The sequence below is a fragment of the Colossoma macropomum genome, unplaced genomic scaffold (assembly GCF_904425465.1).
Source record: "Colossoma macropomum unplaced genomic scaffold, Colossoma_macropomum, whole genome shotgun sequence".
NCBI classification, from domain to species: domain Eukaryota; kingdom Metazoa; phylum Chordata; class Actinopteri; order Characiformes; family Serrasalmidae; genus Colossoma; species Colossoma macropomum.
In genome coordinates, this window is record NW_023495905.1 from 1 (window position 1) to 15,634 (window position 15,634).

General features: G+C 36.6%; 1 protein-coding gene across 2 annotated transcripts; it reads right to left on the reverse strand.

Annotated features, from left to right (window-relative positions):
* Positions 1-3,455: 3,455 nt before the first annotated feature.
* LOC118803478 (nuclear GTPase SLIP-GC-like) lies at positions 3,456-15,221 on the reverse strand. Of its 2 annotated transcripts, none has more exons than XM_036563971.1 (14): positions 14,979-15,221; positions 13,296-13,323; positions 13,116-13,205; positions 10,820-10,919; positions 9,953-10,175; positions 8,881-9,096; positions 8,562-8,756; positions 7,889-8,067; positions 7,127-7,169; positions 6,938-7,042; positions 5,650-5,746; positions 5,410-5,543; positions 4,191-4,364; positions 3,456-4,109 (listed from the first exon to the last, which is right to left on the reverse strand). In XM_036563971.1, the coding sequence occupies exons 2-14, from the start codon at positions 13,306-13,308 to the stop codon at positions 3,954-3,956; spliced, it is 1,725 nt and encodes a 574-aa protein (XP_036419864.1). In that variant the 5' UTR covers positions 13,309-13,323; positions 14,979-15,221; the 3' UTR covers positions 3,456-3,953. The 2 variants fall into 2 exon arrangements, with proteins under 2 accessions (XP_036419864.1, XP_036419863.1); XM_036563970.1 differs by having other exon boundaries at positions 3,922-4,109; positions 13,110-13,205.
* Between the last annotated feature and the right edge of the window lie 413 nt (positions 15,222-15,634).

A 15,634-nucleotide genomic window follows, 5' to 3' on the forward strand; every position in this document is an offset into this window, starting at 1 on the left:
CGTCATGCAGCCCCCATCAACGTCCAAATTGCACCAAAAGGGTCTCATTCGTTTGTGCTGGTTTGTGCCATTAAAAGAAATGTTTGTGCGAGGGCTGGGCGATAAAACGATAACGATAATTATTGCGATACAACTTTTCCTCGATAGAGCGATATGACATGTTCAATAAATGTTCGATATAACACACCATTCTCACACTTCCACGTTCTAGCGAAAGCCTTGGTGACGTTTTCTACTGCAAGGAAAGCGACACTACTCTGCTGACGCCAGGAGAGGGCACACTTCCGGGTTTTTCTACATGGTTAGAGAGGGAGGGAGCCACGAGTAAGATGAGTCTTTAGCAACGGCTGAAATGCGGAGTTATACATCCCGTTTGAGTGGAGCGACCGGCGATCTGTTCTCCTGTGACCGAGTGTGAGTGACGAGGTCAGTGGTGTAACTATACTGTCCTACAGCAAACTCATCTCTTTCCATACATCCTAACAAGCTTTAGCAGCGTTAAATCACAATCACAATCCTCACAACTAAAGCACTGTTACAGCGCTCGGACAGTCATATTTAAGTATTAGTGCATTCCCAAGCAACGAAAGTGAAAGACAGAAGTAGGTTCATGTAAATTACAGCCCTGATTTAAACGAAAGTAAACTGAGGAAGCTGTGAGGCATTGGAGAGCGGGAGAGCGCTAGCTTTCCAGGCTAGCTGTTTTTAGCAGCTGGCTAACTTGCATCAACGCTCCGTCACTCCACAACACGGAGAATTGATGTTACTGTAGATCAAACACGACATAAAAGCACCGCTTTCAGTTTAAATGTACCTAAAAAGAGGACTTTGTCTGTCTGGTGTTGATATATCGTGGTTCACCACTTAATCTACTACGATAGCATAGAGAAATCCAGTCGTCGCTAGCTGGTGTCTGAATACTGTGATGTCATTTGTAATGGGGTAGCCGAGCGCTCGTCACCAGCTAAAAATAATCTGTTTTCTTTCTTAAATTATGACTATTACAAAATAGCCATGCTTTTCCAGCTGGTAAAAACAGCTCACCAGACACTTTCTCCCACTGTCCTGTTAAATATTATTTTATTTCATTTTACTTTATTTGTTCCTTATTAACTTTGTAACTTCTCTTAAACCTTTTCCCTGTTTTTTCCCTTGCCTTTTTGTATTAATCTTGTTTGCATTTTGTATGTTTCTCTTGGGTGATGTGTGGGGGCTGTGGAGAGCAGTCCTTTGTCAGTTAACGACCCCCAATGGTTAGCCTATCTCACATCTATAGCCCCCCAATCTAGCAATGCCATTTGCTGATGGTGATATCTTGGACCCATCCTTGTTCCTAGGGTGGGCCTCAACACCTCTATTTTAATTACAAAGGTACAGGCAGTTGTCCGTTCCGGGGGTTCGTTGAGACAAAGAGACAACTGAGGGTGTGGTTTACATTTTGTGACTATAAGTTTCATCACTGTGTAAGCTTCATTAGACTTGTTTGGTTAGGAAGACGCGCGTTCAATAAACTTCATTTTCCTCAAGTCTCCACTCCTGTTTGCTTCAAAAAACCAACGCCTGACAGCAGAAGTCAACAGTCCCATGACAGATTTGTGAAATGTTCCACTGTTTGGCGAGTGTTTGTCGTGTTCCGACCATAAAGGGTAGTTTAAAACAGCAATTAACCACCCAGGAGCAAAAATCAGCCTTCAAACTTGAAAGAAATAATGACTTGACATTTATCGCGGTATGTATCGATATCGAACGATATGAATTTTGTTTATCGTAATAACATTTTTGGCCATATAGCCCAGCTCTAGTTTGTGCTCTTTTAGTTATCAAGGTATAGGCTAAAAATATTTTTTTTAATAAGTGAGGTCACGCAGCCCCCCATCAACATCCAAATCACACGAAAAGGGTCTCATTCATTTGTGCTACCTTTGTGCTTGTTTGTGCTATTAAAATAAACATTGCAGCTGTTGTAATTCTCCAGTTATAAAGCCATAAATGTTGGATGTTGTCATCACTAGTGACAAAACCTTATACAACAACTTAAGAATTAAAAGAGCACAAACATTTCTTTTAACGGCACAAACGTAGCACAAACGAATGAGACCCTTTTCATGTGATTTGGATGTTGATGGGGGGCTGCGTGACATCACTTATTAAAAAAAATATTTTTAGCCTATAACTTGATAATTAAAAGAGCACAAACATTTCTTTTAATGGCACAAACCAGCACAAACGTAGCACAAACAAATGAGACCCTTTTGGTGTGATTTGGACGTTGATGGGGGGCTGAGTGATGTCACAGGCAATAAAATGTAATGTTTAATTTCTTAAACCAGCACAAACACAGCACAAATGAATAACATTTTTAGTCCATTTCTGACCACATGGGGTGCCAGCTTCATGGAGGTTGGACATGGGGGTGGATACATGAAACGTAGTCCACGACAGGCGACAGAAACACCGGTGCCTTGGTGACCTCAACACCATGTAAGGGACCACTAAATTCGGGGGCATGGCTATGGGTACAGCTGCAGCCAGGAATCATTTTATTTGTCCCCATGGCTGATGGGGCATGGGAATGCCAGCACCAAATAAAGAGCTTGAGGTCTCTTTCACCATCACAGCCAAAACTCACCACCAACACTCAGTATAAATCTTCCCCGGCATCAACAGCTTCACAGTTGGATAATGTTTTAGTTATTGGGGAGCCCTTACAAATACATGAAATAGTTAGTAGTTTTCACTTCAAACTAAGGGCAACTCTTGACTTGTTTCCACCAGAGAAGTTAAAGATGTCTAAATCTATCATAGTGCAATGGAAACGAGCAGTTCAAAAGAAACTGCCAAAAAGCTGAAAGAAGTTGGAGGAAAACAGTGCAGCATGACTTTCAAAAACACAACACTCATATTTTTAACAAAGCTGTTTGAGTGGATTAAATTACAAATGAAAATGTGAACAATCCCATAGTGTTATTCTCTACCATTGACCAACTTTTAAATCCTACTCAAAATCATTGGGTCTTTGACGTATCTCCATCCAAAGATGAAGTTTTTAACTAATATTCAGTGAAGTTTAGCACAAGTCAGTCCTTTGTTCACACTGCATGATGCTGAGAAATTGACTCATGCTTTTGTCTTTTCACACCTAGATTACTGCAATGCACTGTTTATCGCATTACCAAAACCACAATAGACCAACTGCAACTTGTTCAGAATGCTGCAGCTAGAGTACAACATGTAGGAGAGAACATATCACACTTGTTTTAGCTTCATTGCACTGGCTGCCCATTTCTTTTAGAACTGATTTTAATCAGTCACTGATTTTTTAAATTGTCTTTTAAGATTAAGCACTGGCCTGTAAAATTAAGTTAAAAGAAGAAGTGCAAAAACTTTGGTGAGAAAGCTTTTTGTCACTATGCACCAAAGCTCTGGAACACCTTATGTATAGATATTCATTAGGCTCCTACCATTAACCATTTTAAACAGCAAGTAAAAACATATTTATTTATATTGACTTGATTTCATTTGTAATGGCTACTTTTAGATATAATGACCCTTACTCACAGAGTTGCATAAAAAGAGTGCAGATTTGCCTGCCTTTAAGTTGTACAAATTACTCTGTGATTGATTCATGAAAGTTTTGTAGTCATTTGAGCGCAAGTGATGAATCAGCTTCAGTGTATGAAATCAAACACCAGGTACCACTGCCTAATTTACACATCAGTTACACGAAACACACCCCAATTCAAGTTTCAAGAGGAAGCCAGTGAAATGTCAGCGTTCAGTGACTCATTTTTGCTCATTTTACGATTGTATGCCACTTATGTAAAAAAATGTATCATGATTTTTAGAGTGATCAAAAATGGTAAAGCCCTGCACATTGGCAAAACAGCACCTCACCATTTTGCAACTTCAGTTAAAAAGCACTACACAAATTCAGATTTGACTGAATTGAGTACTTACGGGAAGAAGTGAGTGAATGCTTCATTAATGTACTGTAACATATGTGTAGCCAAGTGTGAATTCAGATCGGTTGCTCCTGTCTTAGACCTGTAGAATCCATGATTCTTGCACAGCGCTGTTAGTGTTCTGTGAAATCCTCGACCGTCCTTCTTCTGAGTAATGAAAGGTTTTATAGTATCATAATTATTTGAAAACTGTTATAAAGTGTACATTTAATAAAGAAAACCACTCACCGGTGCAATTACTTCATTTGCAGTTTCAACACATTTTTCTTCAGATTCTTTTGCTCCTTTTGACAGAAGTTCTTCCAGAGAGCTGCAGATTTGGCCACAGCATTCGTGCAAGTGTCCAAGTGCATTGTGAAGATTTATCTCCAAGTCATGGTGTAGTCTGGACCTCTCTGCTATCTAAAATACAAAGGGTATTACAACAGTTTGAGGGTATCCATTTTGGTTTTCAGTGTACAGCTCTTTTTGTTAAAATGGGATATTAAGACTAAAATGGGTGAAAATGGGATGCCAAGACATTGTTTCCTTTGTGCTGATTAATGTAAGCACCATCAAAAATATGATTAGGTAACTGTCATAACAGTTCAAGAACCTCATACCATTTTTAAATGTTTGAGTGTGAAGTCCTCAAATTACTTTTTTTTTTACAAAAAAAAATCTTCATGTTGCATTTCAGATTCAAAGCAACAAAAAATTACATCACTGTCCAAATCTGTCTTGATTGCTCTATAAAACATGAAGAATGGAAATACCAGATGAGTGACAGATTAAAGGAAAAACCAGCATGAAGTGTCTTGAAAAGGGATTTGGGCCCTCACAGGCTGCCAGAATAGCTTCAGTGCACCTTGGCATAGATTCTACAAGTCTCAGAAACTGTATTGGAGAGAAAAGCTGGTGTTTAGATGATGGCGTTGGAGAGCTCTAGCGTGTCAGCACAAAATCTCACATAGGTGTTAAATTGAGTTGAGATCTGGTGACCATAGTATATGATTTTTATGCTCTGTGACCCCCTCATGCCCTGTGGATCTGGGCATTGTCATCCTGGTAGAGACCACTCCTATCAGGATAGAAATGTTTCATCTTAGGATAAAGATGATCAGTTAGAATGTTAGATGTAATGTTTTGCAGTGACCTAAAGTGGTTTGTGCCATAACATCCCTCTATGTAGTTGTGGATAAAATGTTTTTGTTGGCGCAATCTGATCACATCCTTTATTGACATTCTTGACCTGAGAAACAGTTGCTCTCTGTTCTTAATCACTTAATTGTGTCATGCAGTACATCTGTCTGGAAGCATCTGCACTCGTTATGTTTATCAACTGACTTATTCAGGTTTTTCCTTTAATTCGTCTCCTGTTTTTATGTGACTTACACTGAGACTGTTTATTCATATAAATATGCATTTGCTTTTATGGCTGTAGCAAATGGACTGTTGGTATCATTACCATTGCAGCATTGATCTCCTTGAAACCTTGAATTAAGGAGAGGATTCCAAGTGCTCCAGAGATGTATTGACTCGCCATGTCATTTGTGTGACTATTGTTGTACGTCCTTAAGAGGTCCTTCAGCTTAGGTATCTCTAGATATGGTCAGATCAGAGAATGTCATGCAGCCCTACTGGTATTACTACAAGTATTTTATCAGTGTCAATTTATAAGGTCAGTTTAGAACTGCTTATGCTTTACCTGTTTCCTCTGGTTTCAGTATTGGATCTTCTTTGGTGAATTCTTCAGAACTCACCGTGAACACAGAAAAGAAATCATCATCACAGTCGAAATGCGTCTAGCGCAGGAATATAAAAAGGAAAACCACTGAAAGAGCGTCAGGCATAGATCAAAACTCATAGCATTTTGTGTTCATTATGGAAATCCATGCTTGCTTTTTAACTGTTCAGAGATCAAGCTACTACATAATTAAGATTATTTAGTAATTAAGAGTAATTAATTCTTTGCTAAATTCATAACAGTACATCTGATAAGTTGCATATATTTAAACATATTGCTTATATAGTTTTTTTTTTTATTGAATAACATTTGATAGATAAAGGTAATGTAATTTAACATTCAATTTATGATTGAAACCAAAAAAGTTCAAAATGCAGTTGTCTACTATGATAAGTACACTAGCCTGGTTTCAATAAGTTTCTGGCAGACTGTTTCCATATTTATCACTGTGATGGTTTTTTCGGTGATAACGGTCAGGGTCATCACCAAACTGCTACACTCAAAGAGTTGCCGATCCTTCATTTTTATGTACTTGATCCTGAGAGAATATATTTCCAAAAATAATAATTAATCACTTGAATATAGGCATGAGAATAGGGTCTATAGTAGTGTCCTCAAATTTGCCCCTTGTAGACTCTTTCCATATCCATCATTGTGATTAGTTCTTAAACAGCTTGCAATGTTCCTTAAAAGATAAAGCCAAGTCACCTAGACTGAACCATGTAAAAAAAATCTATCTTTTTTTCTATCTTGTCTTAGTAATCTAAGGACACACACTGTATTATACTTTTTTCCTCCCCCCCGAAGGGTAGTAGTTCAGGCTGAAAGACTTCTGATATGTTCAGAGTGACTGGTTGGGCTACACTGCTGTAGGTTGAATAGAGGGATATATTGAAATGATTAGGGTTTCGTGACAAAACAAGAAATGAAAAACATTCTAATTTTACTGCCTACTTTGCCTGTATTTTATTATTATTGGTGGTAAATGGTATGTTTTGAAAATTTAGTGTGTAATTTAATTGTACATACTACATGAAACTCCTTTATTTTAAAAGGTGAGGAAATTTTGTTTTCCATTATATGAGTTCTTTAATTAATTTATCCATTTATTGTTCACTTGCTTAAATAAGCAATATAAAGTACCATATTCCTATACTACTCCTTAGTCATAAGTGCTTTTACAGTACTACTGCATGGAAATAGGTCCTCTATGAAAATGTGGGCTATGTAAAGCAATTGAATTAAATACCTTTATTGTGTCTTGTTGAAGGAAATTCTTTTTCACTTTTTCTTTGGCTTTAGCATTCCTGTGCAATATGCATGCAGTTTTTTTCTTGCTGGCATATTGGGAGTCCTGTAAAAAGACATGCAGTTTTTTAAGGACTTAAAGGACTTCCGTAAAAATGTTTCTAAATGATTTTAACTATATTATTATTACCTCTGGTTTGATCTGAAAGTCTTCATCCTTGAGCTTTGAGGATCTAAATGTTAAATGTTTGTTTATAATATTAATAAAAATGTAAATTTCAGTTGCACCAATGTTGGAGATATACTTAAAACAGAGCTGTGTGCATTTAAGCTGCAATTTAATGTTAATATAGTGCATGGGTTCTTGAGATGCCTTTAAAGAACCGTTTTTGTTTCCTGAAAGAACCTTGCAGTGGATTTTTGTAATTAGATGTGCGTGTGTGAAGGATGCTTTTAAAGAACAGTACAGTCTTCATAAATGTTTTTTTGGCTTTGATGTATGGTTCTAGAGAAAAAAAAAAACTTTAATTAGTATAGAACTTTTACACTTTGTGGAGGTTCCTTTAATGATAAAATTAAGTAAAATTAAAAAGTTTCTTCACACTCTCACACAATTACAAAAACGATTCTTTTAAGAATCATCCATTTGAAAGGTGGCATAATGAAACAACTTCCATGAATGTAAAGTTAATATGACTGAAGGGACTTCAGAAAGCATGTCAGTCATGCTGCGAGGCTTAGACTGTGTAGCTGTGTATCAAAATGAATGCATTATACTTGTGTTGATTTGTGGCTTATTAGCATCTCTCTATGTTGTAAAAATATCTCCTACCTATCAGAATTAGTGACACTATGGTATCATTCCTAGGAATGGCACCTTTTGGCAGTTACGTATTTAGGAGTGCCATATAAATATTTACATATTTATTAAGTTATTTTATAAGTTACTGACCTCATGTAGTTCTGTGGGTTGATGTCATCGGTCTTGGTACATATGAAGCAGATACTGCGGCACTCTCCACCTTGTGCCATGTCTCCCACACTGTTAGAAACAAGTTCCCAGGCCTCCTTGTCAGACCCAGCACGGTTTATTTCACTTACGATCCACGCTGTAGAACACTCTCTCAGTTTCTATAAAACATCAAGAAATATTACAGAGAACTGAAAATGACATCTGCACAAGAGCTGTTCATCGGGAGCTTCATGGATTGGGTTTCCCTGGATTAGAGGCTGTACAAAAGTTTAAGATCACCATGCACAATGCAGAAACTTGTTAGGAGTGGTATACAGCACACTTCCGTTGGACTCTAGAGGAAGAAATAATGGTCTGGGGCTGTTTTTCATGGTTTAGGCTGGTAAGAGTCAGTGAAGGCAAATCAGTTGCATTTGTTATGACCTGATTATGTAAAGTGTCCAAAGCAAACTTTAGACATTTGTCTAAAGTTGACATGTTTTAGCTGATTTTATTCATTTGGGGTAAGTGAAAAGTTGTGCAAATTTGATTTTTGGTGATCTTCATTATATCCAGTTTTGCAGTATCAAAGGGCTATTAGCCTCTGGTTATAATCTACATTTAACATTTTAATCTTGACCATTTGGCCTTATTGTAAAATAGCAGTATTTACCGATTTCCACATCTGATCTCTGCTCTTGTTGTAATCTCCAGTTCCAGGAAGATCCACTAACAGAATGTGTTCCAGAAAATTTTTACAGTGTGGAACCTTGATGGTCACACTCTTCACTACCGGCCAGTAACATCCTCCAGGACTTGAGTCATCATGCTGAATGTAACACCCTATCTGGTCAGAGAGATCTGAGGCCTGATGTTAAATACACAAAGCACAGACATAAACACATAAGAGGTGCCTTATTTATAAATGCAGCATATTGACTTTTACTCTATTTAACTACTTGCAGACTGACAAAAATTCCACATTGACTTACTTTCTCACATGTTATCTTTTTGGTTTGAGATTTGAGAAACTCTGGAATTTCTGAGAAATTATCATCTTTCATGAGGTCATCTATGGTCATAAAAACACCTTCCTCTCCATACATTGCTGTAATCTTCTCATTTGCTGTACTGAAGATTGCGTTGTCCTTCTCCTCTCCATCTTCTGATAAAACATTCAGAAGTGTCTTGAGTTCATCTTCCCATTCCTGAAGAAAATAATTTTTGTAACACAGTCAGAGGCATCTTTTCCTAAGGGGGGTGGAGGTGGTGAAGGAATTCTTAAAAAACAAAAAATGGACAGAACTGCAAAGAAGAATTACAGAGTACATTGGTTGAATGTTTGGTCTGAGCTTTAGGGATTATAGCTGCAAACGTCGAAGTCTTGTGGGGCCACAAGTGATTGTTTCCAGGGTTCATAAACAACTTTAGGAGTAAGAAGGTTGATAAAGAATGAGTTTTGTGACTGTCATAAGCACTTAGGAGTCTAATCTGAGATCAGTGCTTTAACTAAGGACTGCTTTGTGAAAACCAGCCCTGGAGACAAGAGGATGGGCTAAAAGAGAGTCTAACAATTTGTCTCAAACGTGTGTTCCTGTGACAAGATCATGTCTGGCCCAAAAAGACTAGTAAAAATGCAGATTCAGATTTATTCTGAATAAAATGATATATCTTGGATTCCCTTTACGTACACACAATGTTCATTCAACAGTGTCTTTGAAACGTGTACATCTAATATGTTAACACTGTGAGATCTGCCATGACTCGTGGGTTGGAGACAGTAAAACTGTCTGGCCTGGTTTCTGCCTTTGTCTTGACCACCTTCAAGGTGAGGTGCATGTGGTCTGTATATTTTACAGAATGAACATTAAATTCTGTTTATTAATTAATATGTGCTTAATACATATTTTGTAAACAGCCACATAATGGTATTCAACAGTTATCATGTAGAAAACATATTTTAAAGAACTTAAGTAAATGAATCCAGATTGTGTTGACTTTTGGTCCAGTGGAAACCTGTTGACAGGCATGTACAGTGAGGAAACGTTTTTATAACCTGTGTACCTCTTTTAAGATGAATTCAATCTCAGCGGTGTAGAAGAAGTCTTTTACGTTGGCTCCAACCTGTATGATGACTGAAGTACAGGCACACAGGGTTCCTGATGGTAACAGATCTGTTTCTCCCAGGATGGCGTTTATCAGAGAGCTCTTCCCAGTCCCTGTCTTTCCAAACACTCCAACAGTAGTTTTCCTTTTTACAGTGGTGTCCAATTTTGTGATTATTTCCCTGTGCACAAAATGCATAAAAATAAACAGTTACTATTTGGAAACACTTCCTCTTTGCCTCATTTAGTCTTTCCAACATGAAACTTGTATCAGCATCTTCAATAATATCAATATTCATAGTTAGTTATTACAGTAATAATTTACAGCTTCTGCAATAAAACATGCATGAGAATATTTAGAGGACTCCTGACGCATTTTGTGTGTGTGTGTTAATGATTCATTATGTGATGAGTAATATAACGTGTTACCCAAATATTCTGTACCTTCTTTAGTGTAGTGATAAAACACTTACAGGTGGGCAATATGACAGTATTTTATTGTTATTGTGATAAATTATACACTTTTGTGGCTGTATCATGGATATTGTCAGTACTTAAAGAATGCTGACCAACTCCATGTTTGATAAAGAATGCATAATATCCTGTTTAGTTGGATTTAGTGTGGTATAGTATGCGAAATGTACAGTAAAAAATCATTGTACCCAGAGTTTTGTTGGCAGTTTTTAAATGTGGCAATACTAGTTCTTTGTGTGTGTCAGAATATTGTGATGCGTATTACATATTGTGACAGTGTCTTACAGCATTGTAATATACTATCTTTGCCATATTGCCCACTCCAATTTTACTGTCATTGAGGTTACTGTACCTGACATATTCAATGAGCTTGTTCGTGGGGGTGTCTTGAAATTCGTATTCGCTGAGTTTATGTTTCACATGTCCCATAATCATTTTGCCATTTCTGATTACTAAAAAAACACAAATACATATTTTGAAATGGAAAAGATGACAAGTGCAAGTAGACTAAAAGAAACAAGTATACACACTTTAAAAAGATGGTGCTTTTTTCACTAAAAAACCCTTGAAGAAGCTTTTTTTTAAGAGTGTAGAGTATGCTAGTTTTTCTACATTGTGTCAGTCCAGAATAATTGTGTAATGGTAATATTCATAGCACCAGAGAGTTGCTACATATCCACCTGTTTTTTTAACTCAGTAGTTTTCTTGGCTATTGCTGGGTTCCCACCATGGAGTCCATCTCTGTCAAAAGATGCTTCTAGAAACCTTTCTGTTGGAGATGGTCTTAGCTAAATGGACTGGAAAACCGTATATGCATTTAATCACACTGGAGTGTTTCTTGATAACTAAATTGCTCTTGATACGTATAGTGATCTGCAAAAATCAGCTGTTTTGCCGTTTTGCAGAAAAGTCAAAAATGGGGGCGGTAAAACAAAAACACATTTTCTGTAGTTTCTGGAACGTGACGTTAAAATTGTGAGTTTAGTTTGTGTGTGTGTGTGTGTATGTATGTATTTTATTGACATAGATAAGGTAGATAAGGCATAAGATATAAGATAAGTGCCTTGTGAAAAATGTCTAAAAGTAAAAAGTCTGAAAAGTATCTTGATATGATATTTTTGACATATTGACCACCTTTAATGGTGCTATTACTGAGGTTACTGTTCCTGACATATTGAAAAAGCTTCTTTGAGGGGGACAGACTTCTCTCTTCTGTTAAGCATGAACATTGAAAATGAACTCACATAACAGATGAGAGGTATTACATCAGTTATTGGTGTGAAGTTATTTTTTTAACTGGTATAAGAGTGAAAATGTAAGTATGAATCAAAATGGAAGACAATCAAATGTCAGGAGATAGGGCACTGCCTCTGAAGAAGAAGTGGTTTAGTCTGTGGTTGTAGTGAGTTATTGTTTTTTTTAGCCTGCTGTGATGAACGCTTGGCTGTTAGCGCTTTGATTATGTGTTTGTAGAGCTGCTTGTTGTAGCACTGTTAAAGACCAAAATACCTAGTGCTGATACATGTTGTACATGTAGTAGTGTTTATTCCTGGTAGTCCTCCAGACATTCAATCACACTGACTTGTGTGCTGTAGCAACTTTGCTGAAGTTACACTTTGCTTGCTTCAAATGAATTAAGCAAAATTCCACTGAATATTTTCATATTAACAGTATGTTACCTGACATTACTGTTCCTTTGTAATATTGAAACGGTGATGAAATGATTTTAATTGTGCTGATTTCTGGCAGTGTCTGGGGCCAGTTAAAACAAAATTATCTGTATCTCTGTGGCTAAAAAAATCAATTTGGCAACCCTAATCTGGCAGATTGCAGATGTTTTGCCATTGTCATTGGCATGTCACTAGAGGGCAGTGTTGGTCCATTTTGCTCAGTGTGAAGTACTTTACACCACCACCAAGAGGTACTTGAAAACTATTTCACCTGGTTGCCAACTGTGTATGGCAGTTTAGAGTAATGCTCTCTTATTGTATGTCCTTTCATGTATAAACCTGCTTGCTATTGGAATGTATTGTAAATCTGTTTATTTGTATGGTCAGTGTTGTTCAGACTGTTCCTGTTGTTTTTTCTCCTTTAATCTTCTGAGAAGATCTTTTGTAATTTTTGTGGGCTTTTTTGGGTTTTTGTGTTTTTTGCATTTTTGTGGGGGTTTTTTGGGTCTGTATTTCAGCTTGCAATGCATTGTAGATCTGCATCTCGTTTTCACTGTGAAGTACGAACACACCCATTCATCATATGCATATAATTTCTGCCCGAAGAAAAAACATGCGTCTCCAAAATGGTAACTTTACAGAAGAGGGCAAAATGTTCTTTGCTTTTAATGAAAGTTAATGTGAATTTTATTTGAAGCAATACTGGAGCATTTGTATTTCTATTATCATGTCATTTTCACATAATGAAAAGGACAGCTGCTGAACTCAGGTTATGCAGAAAAAATGGAGATACTTGTTTTTTTTTGGACAGGGACAGTGTTTTCTGGCCTGAGACAATGTAGGCTTTTACAAAGGAATATAGATTGAATCAATGATAAGCTGAAAGCTTTAAGGAAAACTATAAGAATTCCTTTTTGACTGTCTTTTCTGGAATAGTTTCAGCATTTAACAGCAGCAAAATGTAAAGCTTACCAGCACCTGTCCTGTCAGGGCTGGAGCACCTTTTTTGTTTTCTAGGCATCCCATGTGGAGTAGAAATGTTGTCATTTTCAAGTGCTCTTTTATCCCCTGTAAGGAAATAAAGCATGAAGACATTTGAAGTGCTAAATTCAAAGGGTTATTTCTTATTCTAGATCTTTAGAGATTGTAAACAAATACCTCTGTAATTCATTTGGAGAGTATCACCCTAAGAAATAAAGAAAAACATAGTAGAAGAAATATTTATGTAAAAATCCAATATAATATAAATCCAAAATAATACATATTTTGCAAGTTTATTGCACTTATTTTGCAAATTTATAGTGATATATTGTCAACTAAATAATGTAGAAAAGTTTCAAAAATTGTCAAGTTTTAGAAAGAAATTCAGAAGGACAGATTTTTGGGCTTATGGAGATAAAATTAAATACATCAGATATATTTAAGTACATTATAAAAAGCACACTAGTTAGTTTAGAGTGGGAAGTGCTCCTAAAAAGCAGATTGGATTATGCTGCAAACTACTGCTTGCTTTACATCAGTAATTAGACTACTGTTAAGTGTGTGCATTACAAAAAGCTAAGTAGACATAACAGTGTAAAATACAAAACTTCTATTCCCAGCATTTGAGTGACATGTTCCAAAGAATATTTTTAAATTTATAGATACCTACGTTACATTTATAGAAAACATCTACATATGGCTAAAAATATTCCAGGTTATCAGTTGTCTGCACTCAACAATTTACAGTCATTTAACCTCTAACCTGAGAAACTTTTCAAGCTCCTAAGCTAATCTTTTATACATCATTTAATTAAGGTACTTACTATAAATATACTGTTATTATAAATATACTATTTTTAAGATCTTACTATCTTTAAGTTCTGCAAAAATGGATCTAGTGCGGATAATACACATAGTATAATGCATTGATGTGGCAAATTACTTTGATTCCACTTTACAGCAAAGTGCAAAAATCATAGACCACTCTTCATTTCATTTCCATTCAAAATGGTCACTGAGTGTAAATTATGAATGTCTGGGGGGGATTAGAGATTATCCACTTCCATAAGAAAGAGAAAATCCAAAGGAAAACACGTGAAAAAGACAAGAGTTTCCAAAACTGGAATAGAGAAGATTGAAAAAGTGTAAATAAATAATGGTTTGGCTCTGACTTTTGCACAGTATTGTACTGTACTATGTTTTAAAGATTTTTTTTCTTTATTGTTATTCTTATTTTTACTGGCAGTAAATTGGCCAATAGGTTCAATGTCCCATTAAAGGACAAAAAACTGGGTCACTCTAAGAACTAATATACAGTTTACACCCTGTAAAAATCTACATTAAAAAGTGTGTCAGAGATAACTGAGAATCCTTTATCAACACATACTGCTACCAATTTACTCAGGTTACTCACATTGTTCAGATTTCAAAGAACAGTCATGTGAGCTCAGTTCAAAGTCTTGTGAACAGTAGCACACTTAGTTTTTAGTGGACTATAAATTGAAACACTCTTTTTTGTAATATTTTCTAAGTGTTACAGTATGTAGTTGTGCTGTTCACCTTATTTTCAAAAATAATGGTAGCATTTGGGCTTTCCAATTTTATTTATTTTGTGTTAGTCAAGCTTAAAATAAGTCCATAAAAACTGTGCTGTAAATACAGTTAAAGGACCATATTAAAAGATGATGAAAAGACATATATACGAAAAAACTTTAACATATATAAATGAACCACTAAACACTCTACACTATGTGTCACTATGACAATCGGCTTGCCTAACCCACAACAAATTAGCCGACTTGGAGCTCAGTATGGACAATAAAAACAAAGAGTTGGTACATAATTAAATAGTATACTTACTATAATTTTAGGTGTGGATCAGGGGGGTCTCCAGGAAATAATGTGAGTAAGATATGAATTTGAGATTCAGTAAAGTCGAGCCAGAAAGAAGGCGATGACTGAGTATGCGGAAGACTGGGTGTGGTAGCAGAGTGTGTGTGTGTGTGTGTGTTTGTCTCACTATACTTGTGAGGACCAGTGCGAGTTTTTAACCTTTCGACTGAGAATATTTTCAGGAAGTGAGGACATTTTGCCGGTCCTCGTTTTTTTTTTCATTGTGATCATCTCCCTTTAGCCTCCTGATAATACTGGTGAATTTTCACAGATGTCCTCACTTAATGCCGAAAACGCATTTTTGCCACACACACCAGTGCTTACTGGTGCCCCCTTTAATCCCTGCATAAGCACAGCGCTCAAATTACCTGAGTGGATTATTAAACAGCTAGATATGTACTATTAAACATATCCTGGCAACCGAACGTTCGTCGGACTGTGCTGAAATACCCTTTAACTTTAACAGAGAGCCTCAGAAAACTGAATCCATCACAGTTCTTAGCCTCCCTGTTCATTTGAGTGCTTTAACAATGAGCACAGCCTAGCCGCTTTGAGCCGCCATTACCGTCAGAACCTGTTGAGTAGAAAGAGCCCGCCTACAAGGCTGCCTGACCAATAGCGGC

Excerpts from the sequence above, each read along its gene's own strand:
- LOC118803478 (XM_036563970.1), bottom strand. Across the intron at positions 9,097-9,952 it reads TTGAATTCATCTTAAAAGAG|GAATGGGAAGATGAACTCAA; the intron begins GTACACAGGTTA and ends TATTTTCTTCAG. Across the intron at positions 7,170-7,888 it reads AACCCACAGAACTACATGAG|ATCCTCAAAGCTCAAGGATG; the intron begins GTCAGTAACTTA and ends TTTAACATTTAG.